The sequence below is a fragment of the Cloeon dipterum genome, chromosome X (assembly GCF_949628265.1).
Source record: "Cloeon dipterum chromosome X, ieCloDipt1.1, whole genome shotgun sequence".
In the NCBI taxonomy this organism is placed as follows: Eukaryota; Metazoa; Arthropoda; class Insecta; order Ephemeroptera; family Baetidae; genus Cloeon; species Cloeon dipterum.
In genome coordinates this window covers 21729109-21745481 of record NC_088790.1, presented here as the reverse complement: position 1 = coordinate 21745481, position 16373 = coordinate 21729109, and the positions used below count along the sequence as shown (strand labels likewise).

At 39.7% G+C, this 16373-nt stretch overlaps 2 protein-coding genes across 2 annotated transcripts; both read left to right on the top strand.

The window, feature by feature from the left end:
• The first annotated feature begins 114 nt into the window (after positions 1-114).
• Positions 115-7448, top strand: LOC135944906 (uncharacterized). The gene is made up of 9 exons (XM_065492126.1): positions 115-555; positions 1564-1649; positions 1720-1928; positions 1986-2182; positions 2237-2378; positions 2444-2648; positions 2712-2959; positions 3015-3256; positions 3323-7448. Exons 2-9 carry the CDS (start codon positions 1585-1587, stop codon positions 7187-7189), a joined length of 5175 nt encoding a protein of 1724 aa, XP_065348198.1. The 5' UTR covers positions 115-555; positions 1564-1584; the 3' UTR covers positions 7190-7448.
• A 784-nt stretch (positions 7449-8232) lies between these two features.
• On the top strand, positions 8233-16356 carry LOC135946233 (major facilitator superfamily domain-containing protein 4A-like). Its single transcript, XM_065494362.1, has 13 exons — positions 8233-8705; positions 10596-10751; positions 11853-11961; positions 13494-13689; positions 13747-13897; positions 13950-14065; positions 14122-14226; positions 14276-14392; positions 14455-14619; positions 14719-14866; positions 15489-15559; positions 15620-15737; positions 15791-16356. The coding sequence occupies exons 1-13, from the start codon at positions 8585-8587 to the stop codon at positions 16051-16053; spliced, it is 1836 nt and encodes a 611-aa protein (XP_065350434.1). The 5' UTR covers positions 8233-8584; the 3' UTR covers positions 16054-16356.
• The last annotated feature ends 17 nt before the right edge of the window (positions 16357-16373 follow it).

Sequence of the window (16373 nt, the reverse complement as noted above, 5' to 3'; positions counted from 1 at the left end):
GCTTCAAATTTACAGTAGCTTAGCTTTTGAGAGCGTTGGACAAATTACTCTTGAACCTATGCCTACTCGATTTTAGGAGCAATATTATGTTTTGCTCCCAGAAACAAGTGGTAAATGCAAAATTAGGGTTTGCCTTGTTAAATCGCTGATGCACTTGACTATCCAAGAGTACATTAACATAAGAGCTTCTGTGCAAAGCTTACTTTACTTTATATACAAAATAATTGTTGCTATTTATACAAAGTTTTCCTGCTTTAATATTTATGCTAATGATCAACCGCAAGTCATTGATGTTGATGGAGCGCATGATAAGCCCTAGTCCCCAGTGAGGCGTGTCCGGAGCTGTTGAGTCAGACTGCTCGAGATGACGTCATGAAATTCACGCCAGTGGAGGCAAATCGCAAGGTCAGGCTCATCAGAAGAAAAGTCTATGTTGTAATCGTTGCAATAAAGTCTATCAGATCTACCTCCATCGTGGGAGAATCTTTTTACAAGTGAAATTCAACAATTGCTTGAGCTTGACAAAAAACTATCATTTCGTAGCCTCTCGTTTTGGTAAGTGATAATGAACTGCGTCGTAACACTCTTCGGCCTGATCTGCCCCAACGCGCTCCTACGGATAGCCTCCCTGTGTGCTTACGCCGTGACAATGCCGGCGTAAGGATGAGAGCTTTACTCTCCTTATGCCGGCACAAAGACATTGAGCCGCGCGGCAACGGGCCACCGCATCCCGGACCTGGGACACTCGGACACCCGATCTCACAATCAGCGTGGCCACCGACATGCGTTTCGTGGCGCTCTCCTCTTCTCTTCGCCCTTTCGAGAGCGAGGGCAATCACGTGACCTTTCTTCTCGGCAGGCGCGCGTTAAGGCATATCAAGCCGAAAAGTGTCTCGACTAATACTGATTGCATGAATGATTAGATGCTTGATGATTTTACTTCCTGCGCTTAGATATTTTTTCGTTGTGTGTTACTTTTGTGTAGGAATTTTTCAGTCCCTTATAAATTTTGTATCAGCTTTCACGCTAAAGAAGGTTTATAGAATTTTTTAGGCCTGTTAATAAAGAACACACAAAACTGGCTTAATTTTTTAGTATATTATATTTAACAGTTTTCATTTTCCGGCTAATATTTTTTAAGCATCTTTACAACAAGGAAAATATTCGCGTTACGTTCGTTTTTGTGATAAAATGCAAGAAGTAATAAATTTATGAAAAAGGGTAAAAGATTCAGGCATGATTAGAAATTTTTAAACCATTTAAATTGTTCCAATCGTTCTCTTTTTTGATATCGTCCAAATGGTACAGTTCTCCTCAAAATGACAAATCGGCCCACTTCTACCAAAATTTGAAAGGGCCATAGTAATAGAATAAAAATTACTTTTAGCAGGTTTGCATTTTATATTCGGTAATTTTTTGCATCAGGATCGTGAATTAATTTGAATAAATTAACGATTGAAACTAATAACTCCCTCTCAAATTAACACTTGGATGAAAATTTCAATTGTTAGTCTTACATATCATACGTATTATATAACGATAGCTTTGATCATTCATTTCCAGAGAGATGCTAAGGAGCAAAAAATGAACGAGGAGGATATCGATAAAACGTTTGGATATTTGCCGACCAAACAGGATAAACCAGCAAGGTTATTTATAATAATGATATTGATTTTCATATCTGATTTTTTTTAATTTGCATTTAACTTTTTACCGTAGAGTATGGGTGTTAGTCATTCACCACGAGTTTGAAAATACTGACGATTCGAGAGCAGGAAACCAAGCAGACGTCTCAAAGCTCCGAGATACCTTCACGAGAAGAAACTGCCATTTCAAAGATTTAAAGTCTAAGACCAAGGAAGAGATTTTGAGCCGTTTAAGAAATACCGATGGAAAGTTATTTTCACTGTTCGCCGAAAATGGCGAAGGTATGAAAAATTAAAAGCAATTTATTCATAAGGATAGTAACTTTTTATCTGCAAAAGATGTTGAGACGCCGGATATGTTCATCCTAATCATCCTGTCGCACGGCGCCTCAGGTGGCACTATCTTCACGGACCATCCAGCGATAGAACCAAAAGACCCCAGCCAGCCGTTCGAGGAGTACCACACTGATGACGTCTGGAATGGACTCAAGGGGATTCCTCAGCTGCAGGACAGCATAAAGCTAATTTTTTTCGGAGTGAGAAAAAAAGAAGAAAAATATAATTAAATCCTTTTATAAAATATTTTTCAGCCATGTAGAGGCGTCAGTGGAGAAATTCGCCTGCCAGCAACCAAGGAAACACTCGACAAAAATCCTGTGCAAAATAAATCGATGTGGTTTTCCATCGGGCCGAATTGTGAAAATTTTGTGATTTTCTACTCAACAGTTGAAGGTGCTTTATATTAAATAAAATTTATCAAACAATTCAAATCAACTTATGCGATTAAATGCAAAAAGCTGTGAGAGCGCAGAGGAATGCGGCGGGCACCTGGCTGGTGACGGCACTTTGCACAGAGCTCGACTCCATGAGCAAGGACTTGGATTTGATTGTATTCCTGACAAGGGTGAAAAGGCGTATTTGCGAAAGTACTACCATAGACAGAGCAATTGGGCAAACACCACAGCTTCAGTACTCCAAACATAATGAATTTACTGTATCAAGGTATTGGGGTACAATATACTATTAAGTACAAAATTTAAATCTAAACCACTTATTTATTTTTAGTTTTCCGTTGAAAGAAAAATCGGACGCCTTTTCGAAAACTGCTCCTGATCAGTTGATCAATATGGATCGATATCATTTCTACACTTGGAAATCCACTAAACTTCTTCCGTTCAGAAGAGGGCGCGCTCTGATATTCTACGATAAAAATCACGCTTCTGTAGCGAAGGAAATGCAGACTAGTTTCCAATTTTTGGACTTTGAAACAAGAATATATAGCGCGTCACGCTTGACCAAAATCCTAAAAGAAGGTATGTCATTGACTTTATGAAAATATATTTCAATTCTTAAATTTCCAAATTGCAGTGACTTCTGTGCATAATTCAGGGCTGAAAGAGGATGGCGCAATTGCTATTTGCGTTTTGGCGAGGTTGCTTAATAACGCTGAGCTCGGATTGACTATCGCCACTGCGGACGACGCAAAAGTTTCTGTGAATGAGATAACGCATTCTTTCATCGGAACAGAGTCCAAAGATCTGGCTGGAAAGCCCAAGCTGTTCTTCTTCATGGACGGCGGCTGCAGAGGTGACGGTCCTTTAATTGGAGTTGTAAGTAAACCCTAAAATGCATTTGAAAAAACCGAACACACAATTTCTTCATTCTTTTTTATAAAGACTCCAGCCAATTTTACTGTGGAAGGGAACAATCATGGAGGAATTTTCACATTTTTCGGAGTGGCCAAATCCGAGAAAGACAACATCGTGAGTGGATTGATAAACGAGCTGCAGAACCCAGAATTGAAGAGCGGACTCAGCTTGCAAGAGGCGATAGTGAAACTGTTGCGCCGGCACGAGGAGCCGGGTGGCGAAATTCAATTCCAGGTTGTAAGCACATTGAGCCATCTTCTCGACTTTCAGCCTTGCAGAAATGCGTACATAGTGCCTAAATTCATGTCGGAGGAAGCCGAAACGTCAATTTCGTTCGAGGAATTGGCGACGAATATGAATGATGTGGCAATGAAACCAAATGATCGATCTGCAATCCGCTCGTGGTTGCTAAGATCAGGAACTGGAATGGGCAAATCTGCGGCGACGCACGAGCTAGCAAAAAAGCTCCGAGAAACACTACCAGACACATTTCTCGTCATAGATTTCTCATTCAAAAAATACAGTGACTACTTCCGTCAACTTAAAATTGATTCAAACGGAGAGTTCAAGCCGAGGCCAGATTCCTATATCGAATTCCTAGAAGTAGTTTTGGAAAAAGACTCTGAGCGGTGCAAAGCATTAAAAACCAAAATTAGTGAGCGAAATGTTTTTCTACTCGGCGATGGCTTTGATGAAATCTGCCCCGAGTACGAAAAGATAGCATCTGAGCTTCTGCGTCAGGTGAACGAGGCGTACCTGCCCCTCTGGATTACGACTAGGATTCATGGAGAACAAAGCATAAGAGACAAGATTAACTTGCTCGGAATATTAGATCTATGTCCGCTGACCCGAGAGGAGCAAATTAAGCTCTTGAAAATATTTTTGTACAAGGACGACGAGGAGTGCGCCGCTCTGCTGGATAAGTTCAATGGCAATGGCAAAGGCGACTTCACAGGAACGCCAATGCAGCTCAAGTTGATAGCAGAAATCGGCGATGAAGTGCATACATTCGACGGTGGCCTCAATTCTCTGTATTACCACTTTGTCTTGAGCAAGATTGATATTTATTTGGAAGACTACAGTGGAACGAACAGGTCACATAAGAATTACGAATCATCATTATTGGAGAATATGGATCTTTTGATTGAACTAACCGTGGCGGCGTACTTCTTTAACGATGAGAAGGTTTCAAGAGAATTACTAAGATACCAGCACCATATCAACCACATTGGGATTGTCAGATTTTCAATTAATGAAGAAAAGAAACTCGAGTCTGTCACATTTGAACATCAGTCGTACGCGGAGTTTCTTCTAAGCCTCTTGTTCCTCTCAAAATGTGGACACAATTTAATTAAATCGAACGAGCCATTGTGCCAGTACATAGACAATGTTCAACTGAGTGACTTATTGCTGCAACGAAAATTCGATCAAGTGCGGTCGTTCATAAACAGCTTCTTTTTAGGGGATGCTATGGCGCAAAAGATTGAAGCTACCAAACTAGAAATGATCACGACCAAATCATTGCAGCAGCGCAAGATTGATTTGATGTCGTACATTTGCAAAGAGGGCCACGAAAACCTGTTCAAACTCTTCTTCGAGTCGAAACTTAAGGAGAATTTTGGAGACATAAGCACCCTATTGAACACTCCATTCGAATACGAATTTAGAAACGATACTTACAAGTACTACCCTTTGTACGCCGCTTGCTTCTCCAATGAAACTATTGCTTTGCATTTGCTCGAGTTGGGAGCCCAGCTTGATTTACTCGAACCAAAAAATTGCCGTACCGAGGAAGACAGCACGATTTTACATTTAGCAGCGAAAAGAAATTTGTGTAAAATTGCCAAAATAATAGTTGAAACTCATCCCCATCTAATAACCAAGGAGGATAAACATCACAGAATACCACTGGATCACGCTGCTAAACGAGGAAATTTGGAGTGCCTAAAGATTTTGATCGAAAACACAGCTAGCGAGCAGAGACTAGCAATGAGGAAGCGAGCTCTTGAGATAGCTTCAATCGGTGGCCACTCTGAGATGGTGCTATATTTGATGGGTGAAAATTTAGATGTGAAGAAAGACAGATACGAATTTTCTCCATTATATCACGCTGCAGTGCACGGGAAAACTGATTTATTGCGAATACTTCTAGCGAATATACCAAGCGCGGTGAATGAAAGCCACCTCTGTGTCAATGGATTGACTGCTATGCACGGTGCCTGTATGTTAAACCAACTTGAATCTTTAGAAATTTTACACAAAAACGGTGCTGACTTAAAATTTTGGACGTCAAAATATAAAAACACACCTTTGCACACAGCTGCCGCCCACAATAGTATTGACTGCATCAATTTTCTACTTGCGCAAAAAGTAGATGTCAATGCAGAAGACACATATGGCGAAACTCCATTTCATTACGCAGCAGCCAATGGTCGGTTGGAGGCGCTAGAAATTTTAAAACAGCACGATGCTAATATTTATGCGGAAAGCAAGGAGCAACACCTGGAAAAGGATAAGCCTGTAGGGAAACTGACTGCTCTGGACAAAGCGGCCATGAACGCTCACATCGGCTGCTTAGATTATCTTTTGAACTTTCCATACACGGTCGAAATGAGAAAGCATGCAATGTGGATCGCTTTAGCACGTGCGATAAATCACAAGAAAAAAATAATCGACGTATTGAAACTTTTCCTGGAAAGGGGATTTTCCGTTGATTTGGACCTGATGAATGGGCAGACTCCGATCATCGTGCTAGCACAGAGGTCACCCGAGTGGTACGAAAATTCCCACGGACGAGTTCCTAAGTGCCAGCTCTTCGAGAAAGAAAATATCAACAGAGACGCACCATTTCATCCTCGACCGAGGGAGATGACAATCGCTTCCCCAAGTGATGGAGAATTGAACCCGTTTATCCAGTGCATTGTGCATCTCATCGATAAAGGGGCAGACGTGAATCTAGTGTCGGACAAAGGCAGTGCCTTGCACATCGCCGCGGAAAACGGTGATTTGCTTTTAGTCGAACTGCTGTTGAAAAAGGGTGCACAGCCATCCATAACCTGTTACCCTTTTAATCACACTCCCCTGCACTGCGCTGCTCAAAACGGGCATCTGGGGGTGGTGAGAATCTTACTCCTCCAGAAGGATGTAGACATCGACGCGAGGAGTTTTCGCAGTGAGAGACCAGTGCAGATGGCACTTGAGGGTGGCCACACGGCTGTATTCGAATATCTGCTTACGCGCGGCGCGGATGTGACTCCAACTTTTGGCTTGATCCACCCCGAGCACTACATCCTTGCCTGCAAAGCCGCGGAAATGGGCCTGAGGAAGGAGCTGGAGATGATTTTGGGAGCAGCTCCTTCCGACGGATACCAGAGGCAACTGGATGGAGCGCTCACTGGCGCTGCCAGAGGCGGAAAAATCGATCTCCTGCGCGATCTTGTACAAATGGGAGCCAATCCGACCCATTCCTACCTCGACAAAGCCTTCAGCAGGTCTCCGTTGACGGCGGCAATCATGGCAGGAAAATCTGAAAGCATCGAGGCATTGTTCCAACTCATGGACGCACAGACGCAAGCAGAAGAAGCGAGCATTGCCTTGGTGGCCGCTGTGCAGAAAAGGAACTTGGCGCTCGTTCGGAGACTAGTGGAAGAAAAGGGCGCTGACATCAATTGTAAAGACGAGAGCGAGTTTAGTCCGATTACTAGAGCCACACAGTGGGGCATTGACGATATAGTCGATTATTTCTTAGATTTCCAACATTTGGACCTGCTTGCGCCATCCTTCAATGGAAAAACGCCGGAGTCGTTCGTTGATAACATAAGCAACGAAGAAATCAGGAATCGCCTTGTTAGCCGCATAATGAATCAAAAATTAAAGTTTAGGACTGGTGCGTAATGTACATATTGTTTTTGTCACCCGTGATTGAATTATTCGAATTATATTGACACAGGAAGAAGATGATTAACATGTTTTTGGTGCTGTTTGGAATAATTTTTACTTTTTATATTTGACATTTAGCTATTAATTTTAATTTTTGGCGTAACATGAGTTGTATTTAAATTTTGTGTGTGCATATAGACCTCAAAATGATGTTTTTAGTTTGAAATTTTAAATTGTTTTGAAATAAATAAAGACAAATTGATAAATTCGCCAATTCTGCATTTCTCTAAATTACCCAGCTCAGATAAACTGGATGAATAATTTTTGAAATGAAAGTATCTTAATTAACTGTGGGGCCGACATGAGTAATAACATTATTGTTATGTCTTTACGAAATATAATTTCACTGTGAGCCGTCCACTCTGTTTTCAAATCCGTGTGTATGAACAGTAAATATTTTTCCTGTTTCTACAGTTTGGCAGAATATCCTTAAAAGGTTTGAAAGAGATTTTACTTGTTTATATAAAATTATATTTCTGCAGTCTCTGCACTATGGCCACAAATCTATAAGATACTCAGCAACGTTCGCTTTACGTTCCAATTCGTGAAGCGGTCGCAGAGTATTACGTTTTTGCATTCCCATATCTTTTCATCACATAAATAAAAACTATTTGCTCTTTGCATCGTACGAAAAATATATTTTTATTCAATCAGATCATTATTTCAAAGTGTGGACAGTAAATATTTGTTTATTGTTAGTTGCAATGCAAGGAAAATATTAAAAAAGAAACATGACAATTGGAATAAAGTAAGGAAAATTTGAAGTTTTTAGATCAAACCCAATAGTATTAAAAATAATAATACCACTTTATAGTTGCCTTACTGAATAAATTAATTATTATGCTTTAAATCGTAGGCTAGCTGTAGCCGCCACCAGGCTTTGACGAAAAACAATGCTGGCATAATATATAAATTTTTGCTGCCGAAAAGAAATTGGCCCAGGAAAAAATTTTCGCTCTCAGGGAGACCATCTAAATAATTATACCAACCACGAGCGTGCACACAATGCACGCACAACAGTGCTACGTCTCTCATTTGTCTTGCCGTCGCTTTTCTTGGTTTTTCCGTGCGCGCAGCCCCATAGTCTGGGTTCCCTTGAAAGTGTCGCCGGCTCCGTAATTCTGTTGTCTCGCCGTCGGTCGGCCGCACCCGCAACAAAACCTGCTGGAAGAAATCGTTCTGACGGAGAGAAAGGGAGACAGTGCGGCTCCGCTCGCTGCGCACCCCGCGCCCACCCCCGGCACCAACCCCGCGCGCGCGACACTGAGTTGCAGCCAGCCACCAGCCAGTCTCGAATGCGACGCCGGCCCAGGCGGAAACGCGCCAGCAGTGTTTAGTCAGCAACGCGCCATGGACAACCCTGGCTTCGGCGAAACCAGCTTCCACGGGGAGAATTACCCTTCGTACCCACAGGATGCGCCCCAGCAGCCTGTGCAGAACTTGCAAGAGCAGTACAACTACCCTCAAACAGGTGCAAAATCGATTCTTATATTGATTCAGGGCTGTAAATTAAAAAAAAATGGTCGAGACAATTTATTTTATTTATAACCTTGACTAAATTTATTTGTAAACGTTTCTTTGTAAAAAAAATATAATTCCTCATCTCATCATATTCAGAGACTAATTTTTCAACAAAAATTAACAGCGGTGTAACATTGTAAAGGTTAATTTGCTTGAGACTAGATTTAACACGTAGTTATTAAAAGAGAGAATAATTTATTTTTATTTTTTTGTGTTATCTTATAACGTTACAGCGGATTTAAAAAAAAATACTGCCAAAACTGTTTAAAGAGCGTTTTTTTGTCACCCAAACAATCTTTCTTGTTAAGACCGTTCAGCCAATTTTGAGCACAATTTTTAAAATTTGAATCAGACCTTTAAAAAGCTCCGCGGATTTGCATGAAAATAAACAACATCATGACAAGTCATTAGTTCATAATTTTTTTATTCTAAATGTAAAAAGATGAAATTTTCGACTACCTATTTTCCGTGTCAGCCTGTCAGCTTGGCCAAAAACTATTCTTTCTGACCCACTCATCCAAAAAATAAAAAATGTTGTCAATGTGTAACAGAAGGTTTTCAACTAGTGTAGCAACAAATTCTTTACGCTGTTCATAAAAAGTTTACATCTTAAAGTAGGCACCTGACATAACCTGCCAAACAATAATTGAAAACAAATACATGTAATTTTTATTTTTAGGAGCATTTATTACTAGCTTTTTGTTTATATAGGTCCGTAATGCATCTCTTATAGAAAAAACAGAAATTTTTAAATATCAATAATTATTTGAGACTCTAACACCTTATGGACGAAACTATATTCCACTTTTCTGAAATCTGAAACTATTTTATCAGTCATTTTTAAGACAATATTAATTAACTTTCCAACAATTTTGTATATAAATGAAAGCAGCATTTTTTTAAGTTTTTCAATCAAAATGATTCAGAATCAACCATTTAGCCGTGAGAGAAAGTGCAATGTTTGTTATATTTTAGTTAAAACAGTCACAACACCACGAGACAGCTTTCCAGTATTTCCCCTGATATCAGCGGGAACGATCGCAACCCCATTAACAAAACACAATCCACCCCCGTGGATTTCACGCTAAATATTGATTTGTATCTGTTGCTCCTTTTGTGTCTGCTGCATTTAAACGTGTGTTCAGTATAATGCAGAATAGTGTGTACGCTCGCAATTGAAACGTTTTCAACAGCACACCGCTCGCTCTCTCTCTCTCATTGTGTTCGATAATTCATCTAGATAGAGACACCGACTTTTAATGGATGTTCACCTAATGACAACCAATAATAATGACCGCAACTAATTAAATTAATTGTGCGCTTCCACCGCTTGATTTCATGTAAAAATATGCGATTCTTCATTTTCAATTTTAAATCATTGGAATTTTTCGAAAATTTTAGTTATCTATCTCAAACTGTATATTTTTTAATAATGGAGAAACAGAAAATTTAGCGGATCAAGTGAAACAACTGTGAGGAGAGATTAGTTTTTTTTAAATTTTAATTGTTTTTTTAGTGAAATTGATGAAAGAAAAATTTTAAAACGTGCACGTTGGAAAAATAGGTTTAAGGAGTTTTATTTGCGTAAATAAGTCACACTCTCGTTTAGTATTGATTTGTAATTGTGTATACATAAGAAGTCAAAAATTAAAATAGGTTGGCACGCAAAGCAAGTTTCTCAGATCAAACGAATCACGTTCTAAAAATTTAGTTTTCTAAGGATATGAACTTTCAATTGAAACTCTATGAAATAATGGCTTTAGATAAGAACTGAAATTTCCTACTTTGCTTTGTTTTCTGGAAGCGTAAACGTTGAGAACTTTTTTTTCAAATTTTCCAGACGAAAGAGCGACGTTGGCAGGAGAACAGCAAGGGGGTTCGAGTCGGTTCCGCAGTCTGTTCGAGCAGCATCGTCACGAGACCGTCACATATTGCTTCGTCTTCTGGTCTTTCGGAATGTGCGTCGCTCTTCTGGGACCAACCCTCATGGACCTCGGTGAGAAAGTATCGAATTGGCAGTTTTATTAGATTCAGTGATGTCGGGCGGCAACTGAATTATCCTTGCCAATTCAATTAATTGACTACTACGCGCCCTCCGCTCAATTCCACATCATGGCGGGAGAGGGAAGGAAAAAAGTGCACGATTTTGGCACTGCCGCAATTCCGTTGCCACAATATTTATCGTCGCGTCGGGCGTGGGGACTCGAATTGGTGAACTGAAATATGATTCTCGGGTCGAGTTTGTGTTTGGTTTTTTATTCGCTGCAAATCTAATGATTTTTGCCCACAGCGGAACGAATAATTCTGATTTTTGTGTTTCACTTAAATAATTGTGCGTATGCTCAATCCGCTGATGCCGCAATGATGTTTTTTGTTTCGGTCTTTTTATCTTTTTGGACTTATATTTAAGTACATTGCTGTACCATTTCTTTTTAATACAAAAAAAATTAACTGATTGTTAGTACTTTTTTATTATTATTTCGACTTCAGAGGTATTTGAATTAAAATCTCTCGAGACAAAAAAGTAAAAAATGATCTATATGGACTGCAAACTTTATTGCATTTTTTCATAGCATGACTGAGGGACAGAGACGATGTTTTGTCGGTCTGTTCCATTTTTGGAATTGCTGAGGGTACAGACCAAGTTTTTATTTTTCTACACGGTTAATTTTCAGTTAAATAAAGTAATATTTATTTAATTCGATTTATTGGAGGGAGAACAACAATGTTATTTTACTTGTTTTTAAACAAATCAAATCGTCAAGAATCCCAAATTTCAAATTACCAAAGTACAATCATATTAAAATAATTGATAAAAAAAAGCTGAAATAATAGACAGAAAATAGAACAGTGACAGAAATTTATATTTAATTTTGTGAAATGAAATGTACTTTTTAAACATACTTGTAAGTTATGTTCAGCTCCATGTAAAATATTTTTTTAATCATTTCCGCACTAGAAATACAAAAAGAAACATCTTCATCTGTCTATTAGATATAATTGTAATTTTCTTTCGCAATTAATCTTCATTTATTTTAGCTATTACTCTCGATTTCTCTGCTTGAGGGTGATTAATTAACCCGGCGGAATGTTGCAGGGTGCAAAACATCCAACCCCGACCTCTTCAGCACCATGAGCTGGGCCTTCTTCTCGCAGAGTCTGTTCACTCTTCTGGGCTCGGCGAGCGGTGGGATGCTGGCCCAGAGGTCTCACCCCTTTCCCACTACCCCCTGGCAGGGTGCCCGCCCCGAGATAAGGCCTTTATTGCGGGGAATCGCCGGCGCGAGCTTTAAGACGCTTTTTTGGCGGCCAGCCAAAATATTCAAGGCCAACGCAGTGGCGGAAAATCTCTCGCTCTCTTTGCTCTCCGGCCAGATCCACACGCGCGTGCCGACAGGGCCGCCCGTTCGCCCACCCGCCCGCGATGTTGCATCTCGAACGCTATAACGATTTGCTGCAGTGTTCTAATCTCACTCTTCTTGTTGCTAATAAACACACTGGCAACGATAACGCTAGAACAAAATAAACCTGAATGGAGTGGTGCTGAAATCCAGTCTTATATGGCATAGCTGCTTGGAACTAACAAGCTGGAACAAATTATTGAGACTAACTTATTCCTAACCAGACAATTATCAGACCGTTTTACTTTTCTTCCAAACTCTCCACTTATTACGAATTCTAGTCATTCGCCTCATTATAAAATTCATTTGGAAAGAAAAATTGGGAGCGAAAATTATTGGAAAGAAATTAAAGATTTCAATTCATGTCATGTCGGTCTTTCTTTCGATTTTTGATATTTCCTAATACAGACCATGGCTGGATTCTCGGATTTTTACAAGTGGTGATCTCATGGAGTCCATGTAGACTGGCAGGAAATATTGTTTTTTCTACAATGTCTGTGATTTATGGAGCTTTGAACGAGAGCAAATGTTTCAAATATCTAATTTAAACGGTTATTCGTCATTTTCATAGAAATCTTTCTAAATTTTGGTTAATGGAAAGTATTTTAAGAGAAAAACAACTGAAGGGTCTTTCTTGAAAAATCCATATATTTTTTTATTCTTGGCACTGCTGTAGCATTAATAACAGTGAATCGTGTTTGGCAAAACCGCGCATATTCCGAAGGCTGTTCAGATTCCTTTTTAATTTTTCGCTATATCGTCTGGTTTTTTAATTATAAAACAAAAATTTGAAAATGAATTTGATTGTTTTTATTAAAATGTCGACACTTGAGGTCGGTTGTTCAGTTTTATAATTAAAAAGGACTTAAATATGAAGCCAAAACCTGTTGGCAGAAAACATTAAAAGAAGTTTTTACAACAAGTCAGTTTTAAATTTAGTTTTACAAAACAATGTCCTTAGGACAAAGATAGAGCTGTATTACCTAAAAGTCAGCACAGAAAATACTTGGATCCAGTGCATTTTCAGTAGAGGTTTTAGCCAGCTTCTGCGCTACGCCACGCCAAACGGCTAATTTTGCGTTGTTGGCCGCCAGTCGATAAGTCGAAAAATCGAAAAGTACTGCGGAGAGAAAAAAATTGACTCCGGCACATCTGGCTGTTAATTTTTCAGCTGCGCCAGCCACCAGCAAAAATGCTCAGCCAAATTCGACTGAAGTCGTTGCAGCTATAGCTGTAAAATTACGCGTTTGAAGACAAATCTGTAGCTATCCCTTTGGCCAAATTTAATTAAACATATTTTTGCAAACAATTGGTTACTACTCCAAATCAATTTCCAGGTTCGGTGCGCATCCCATGCTTCTGCTCGCTTGCATCATGCTTGCGTGTACGCTGTCCGTCATCGCGCAGTGCGACAGTCTGTCCAGTCTGGCCCTGGTCCTTGGCATCATGGGCTTCTTCATGGGCACCATCGACACGGTGGCCAATCTGTCTATGATCAGACTCTACAACAAAAATGTCGCTCCCTTCCTCCAAGTTTGAAACATTTCGACTTTGGAGCAAAAAAAAATTATTAATGCAAATTCTGGACAGGCGCTGCACTTCTTTTACGGACTTGGCGCTTTCCTCTCACCGTTGATCTCGATGCCGTTCTTGATGAGTCACGGCTGCACTGGAAAGAAAATCGACCAACACAGTCACCATTTATATCACCATGCGGACATGCACGCCTCGTATTTACAAGGTGGATGACGTTAAGGGTGATTTGCAGACACAGAAATAATTTGTTTTCGCAGAAATGACGCACAACATAACCTCGTCCATTTCGATTACAAACAATACTGTCGTAGAAAAAACCGAGATGGCCGTCTCTAAAATCCAGTACGCTTTCTGGATAATGGCTGTTTTACAAGTATAAATTATCAACACTCCTAGAAACGTTGGATAAATAGACATTATAAATTCCAGATTCCTGTGATAATCATGATTGGCTCATTGGTGTGGAGGGAAAAGTCGGCTGCGATTAGGCCAGCTGAGGATTCGTACGAATTTGATAGCAGAGATCTTAAAAAGGTTGACGATTAATAGTCATTAATTTCAAAAATCATAATCCAAATTTCAGCTAAACCCCTTTGCTACTGAGCTTCAGCAGCAAGCAGACGCTTTCGTCACTCCTTTCCAGGTGACCATGATCACCTCATTAACATCTTCTTTGCTCTTTCTATACGATGGACTCCAGGTACAGGAAATTAACCTTCGTAATTTTTAATTGAAACCCTTAATTTTAATGCTATTTTTAAGTCATCGTATGGCGGCTATGTTTACTCGTACGCTGTAAAAAGTCTGAGCGTGCCAAAAGCTGCCTACCTGAATGCCTGTTTTTGGGGTTTCTTCGCTTTTGGCCGACTCATCTCGATATGGCTGGCCACGAGGATGGTGCCCCTCTTCATGCTCTTAACAAACGTCGTGAGTTGCGATTTGGCTTTTCCAGAACCGGTCAATGACCCAGAAATTTCGTTAGTTCTGTAACGACTTCATTTTATTGCTGACCTATGTATTGAACAGATGGGTTGCGTGGTCGCGATGACATTGATGACGTGTGTGCGGCACAGCAATTCTGTGCTCTATATCGGCACTGCCACTTTTGGTCTCTTCCTCAGCAGCATTTACCCGACCGCGATTTCTCTCGCAGAATTCTACATTCCTCTAACTCGTGAGTTTTGTGAATTAAATGTAATTGACAATTTTTTCTGAGCTTCCAACCATTAAATGGGCACGAATCAAGCAATTTTTTGTCATTTGAAATCCTTTAGAGGAGATAATGGTCTGAAAACGAATTTTAAGTCCAGTTGTCAGCCTTCAAGTATTTTTTTTATATTTTCTCCAGTACAAAATACGGTTTCATTGCAAGTTTTTTTTTATTTTTCAATCAAATTTTTATTGCTGGGATCATGGATCCAGCAAAGAAAACATTTCAACGATTGTTTTATTCCTCAAATAACTCGGCTTTTTAATTTTAAAAAACTGATCACTTTGTGGTTAAAAATCTAGACAACTATAATTAATTGTTTCTTCCCATGTATTAAACCTGACAATTAAAAATGTATATTTTTATCTATTCCATTGTTTTTCTGAATGTAACAAAGGCGCTCTAAAATTATTGAATGAATTGATTTTTAAGGTATTTGAAGCATTAAAAACCGTTGAAATCATTAAGAGAATAACCGTCTAAAATACACCAGACACAGTTGATATTTTTCCAAACCCTGTACAAATTTCACAGCCCTTAACCAACCGCTTGATCTTTTTTTTTTTAATTTTCATTTTCCCGTCAGCTACCATCACTTCCATTCTCGTTGTGACAGCAGCTTCAGGTGAAATGCTGATGCCCGTCATTGTTGGACACGTAAGCTAAAATTCTACTTTCCAAGTATCAACGCGTATCCTAATGGTTTTAAAATTTTAGGCGTTTGAAATGATGGGCCCTTCCAGTTTCATGGCCATTGGATTCTTCCTCACGACACTCTCAGTCTTGATTTTCGTCGCCATCTATCTCACTGGCACAACAATTAAATGCCAGTCGCGTAAGAAATACTGCGATTTATCCCAATATTGTCTCCTTACTCAAGCATTTTAGCTTCAAACGGAGTCATGGGCTACCTGACCTCCCTCTTTTCTGGAAAACACGCCAATGTCGAGAATGAGGACTCTGGTTTGATGCGGCATCACGTCAGGTACTACTCGAGGATGCAAGAGGGCCACTCTGAAAACGACCTCTCCTTTGGCGCGAACCAGCAGCCACAGTATCAGCAGCCACAGAATCAGCAGCCACAGCAGCAGCAGCCACAGCATCAGCAGCAGCAGCAATATGATTACGAGCCTCAAATGCCTCAAAATTAAATTAACTTAAGCGTCATTCATATTACAGATTAAAAACACTTTTGCATGCTCGTTCGCTCATTCTCATAATATAAATAAAAATTAAATGGCTTCGACTTAATATAAAACTTATATACAAAGCCATGTTCAGCTTCATTACCTTTTTTAAGCAGGTCGAGTTTACACTGACAATAATAACAACGGTATTGTTCCGATTTCATCTTCGCTTGTTCTAAAAGTATGTATATATACATTGTTATGCATGAAGTTAACCTCAAATAAATCCTACCAATTCAATATCAGACTGAATCTGATTGTTTTCAACAATAAAATCCTTTGAC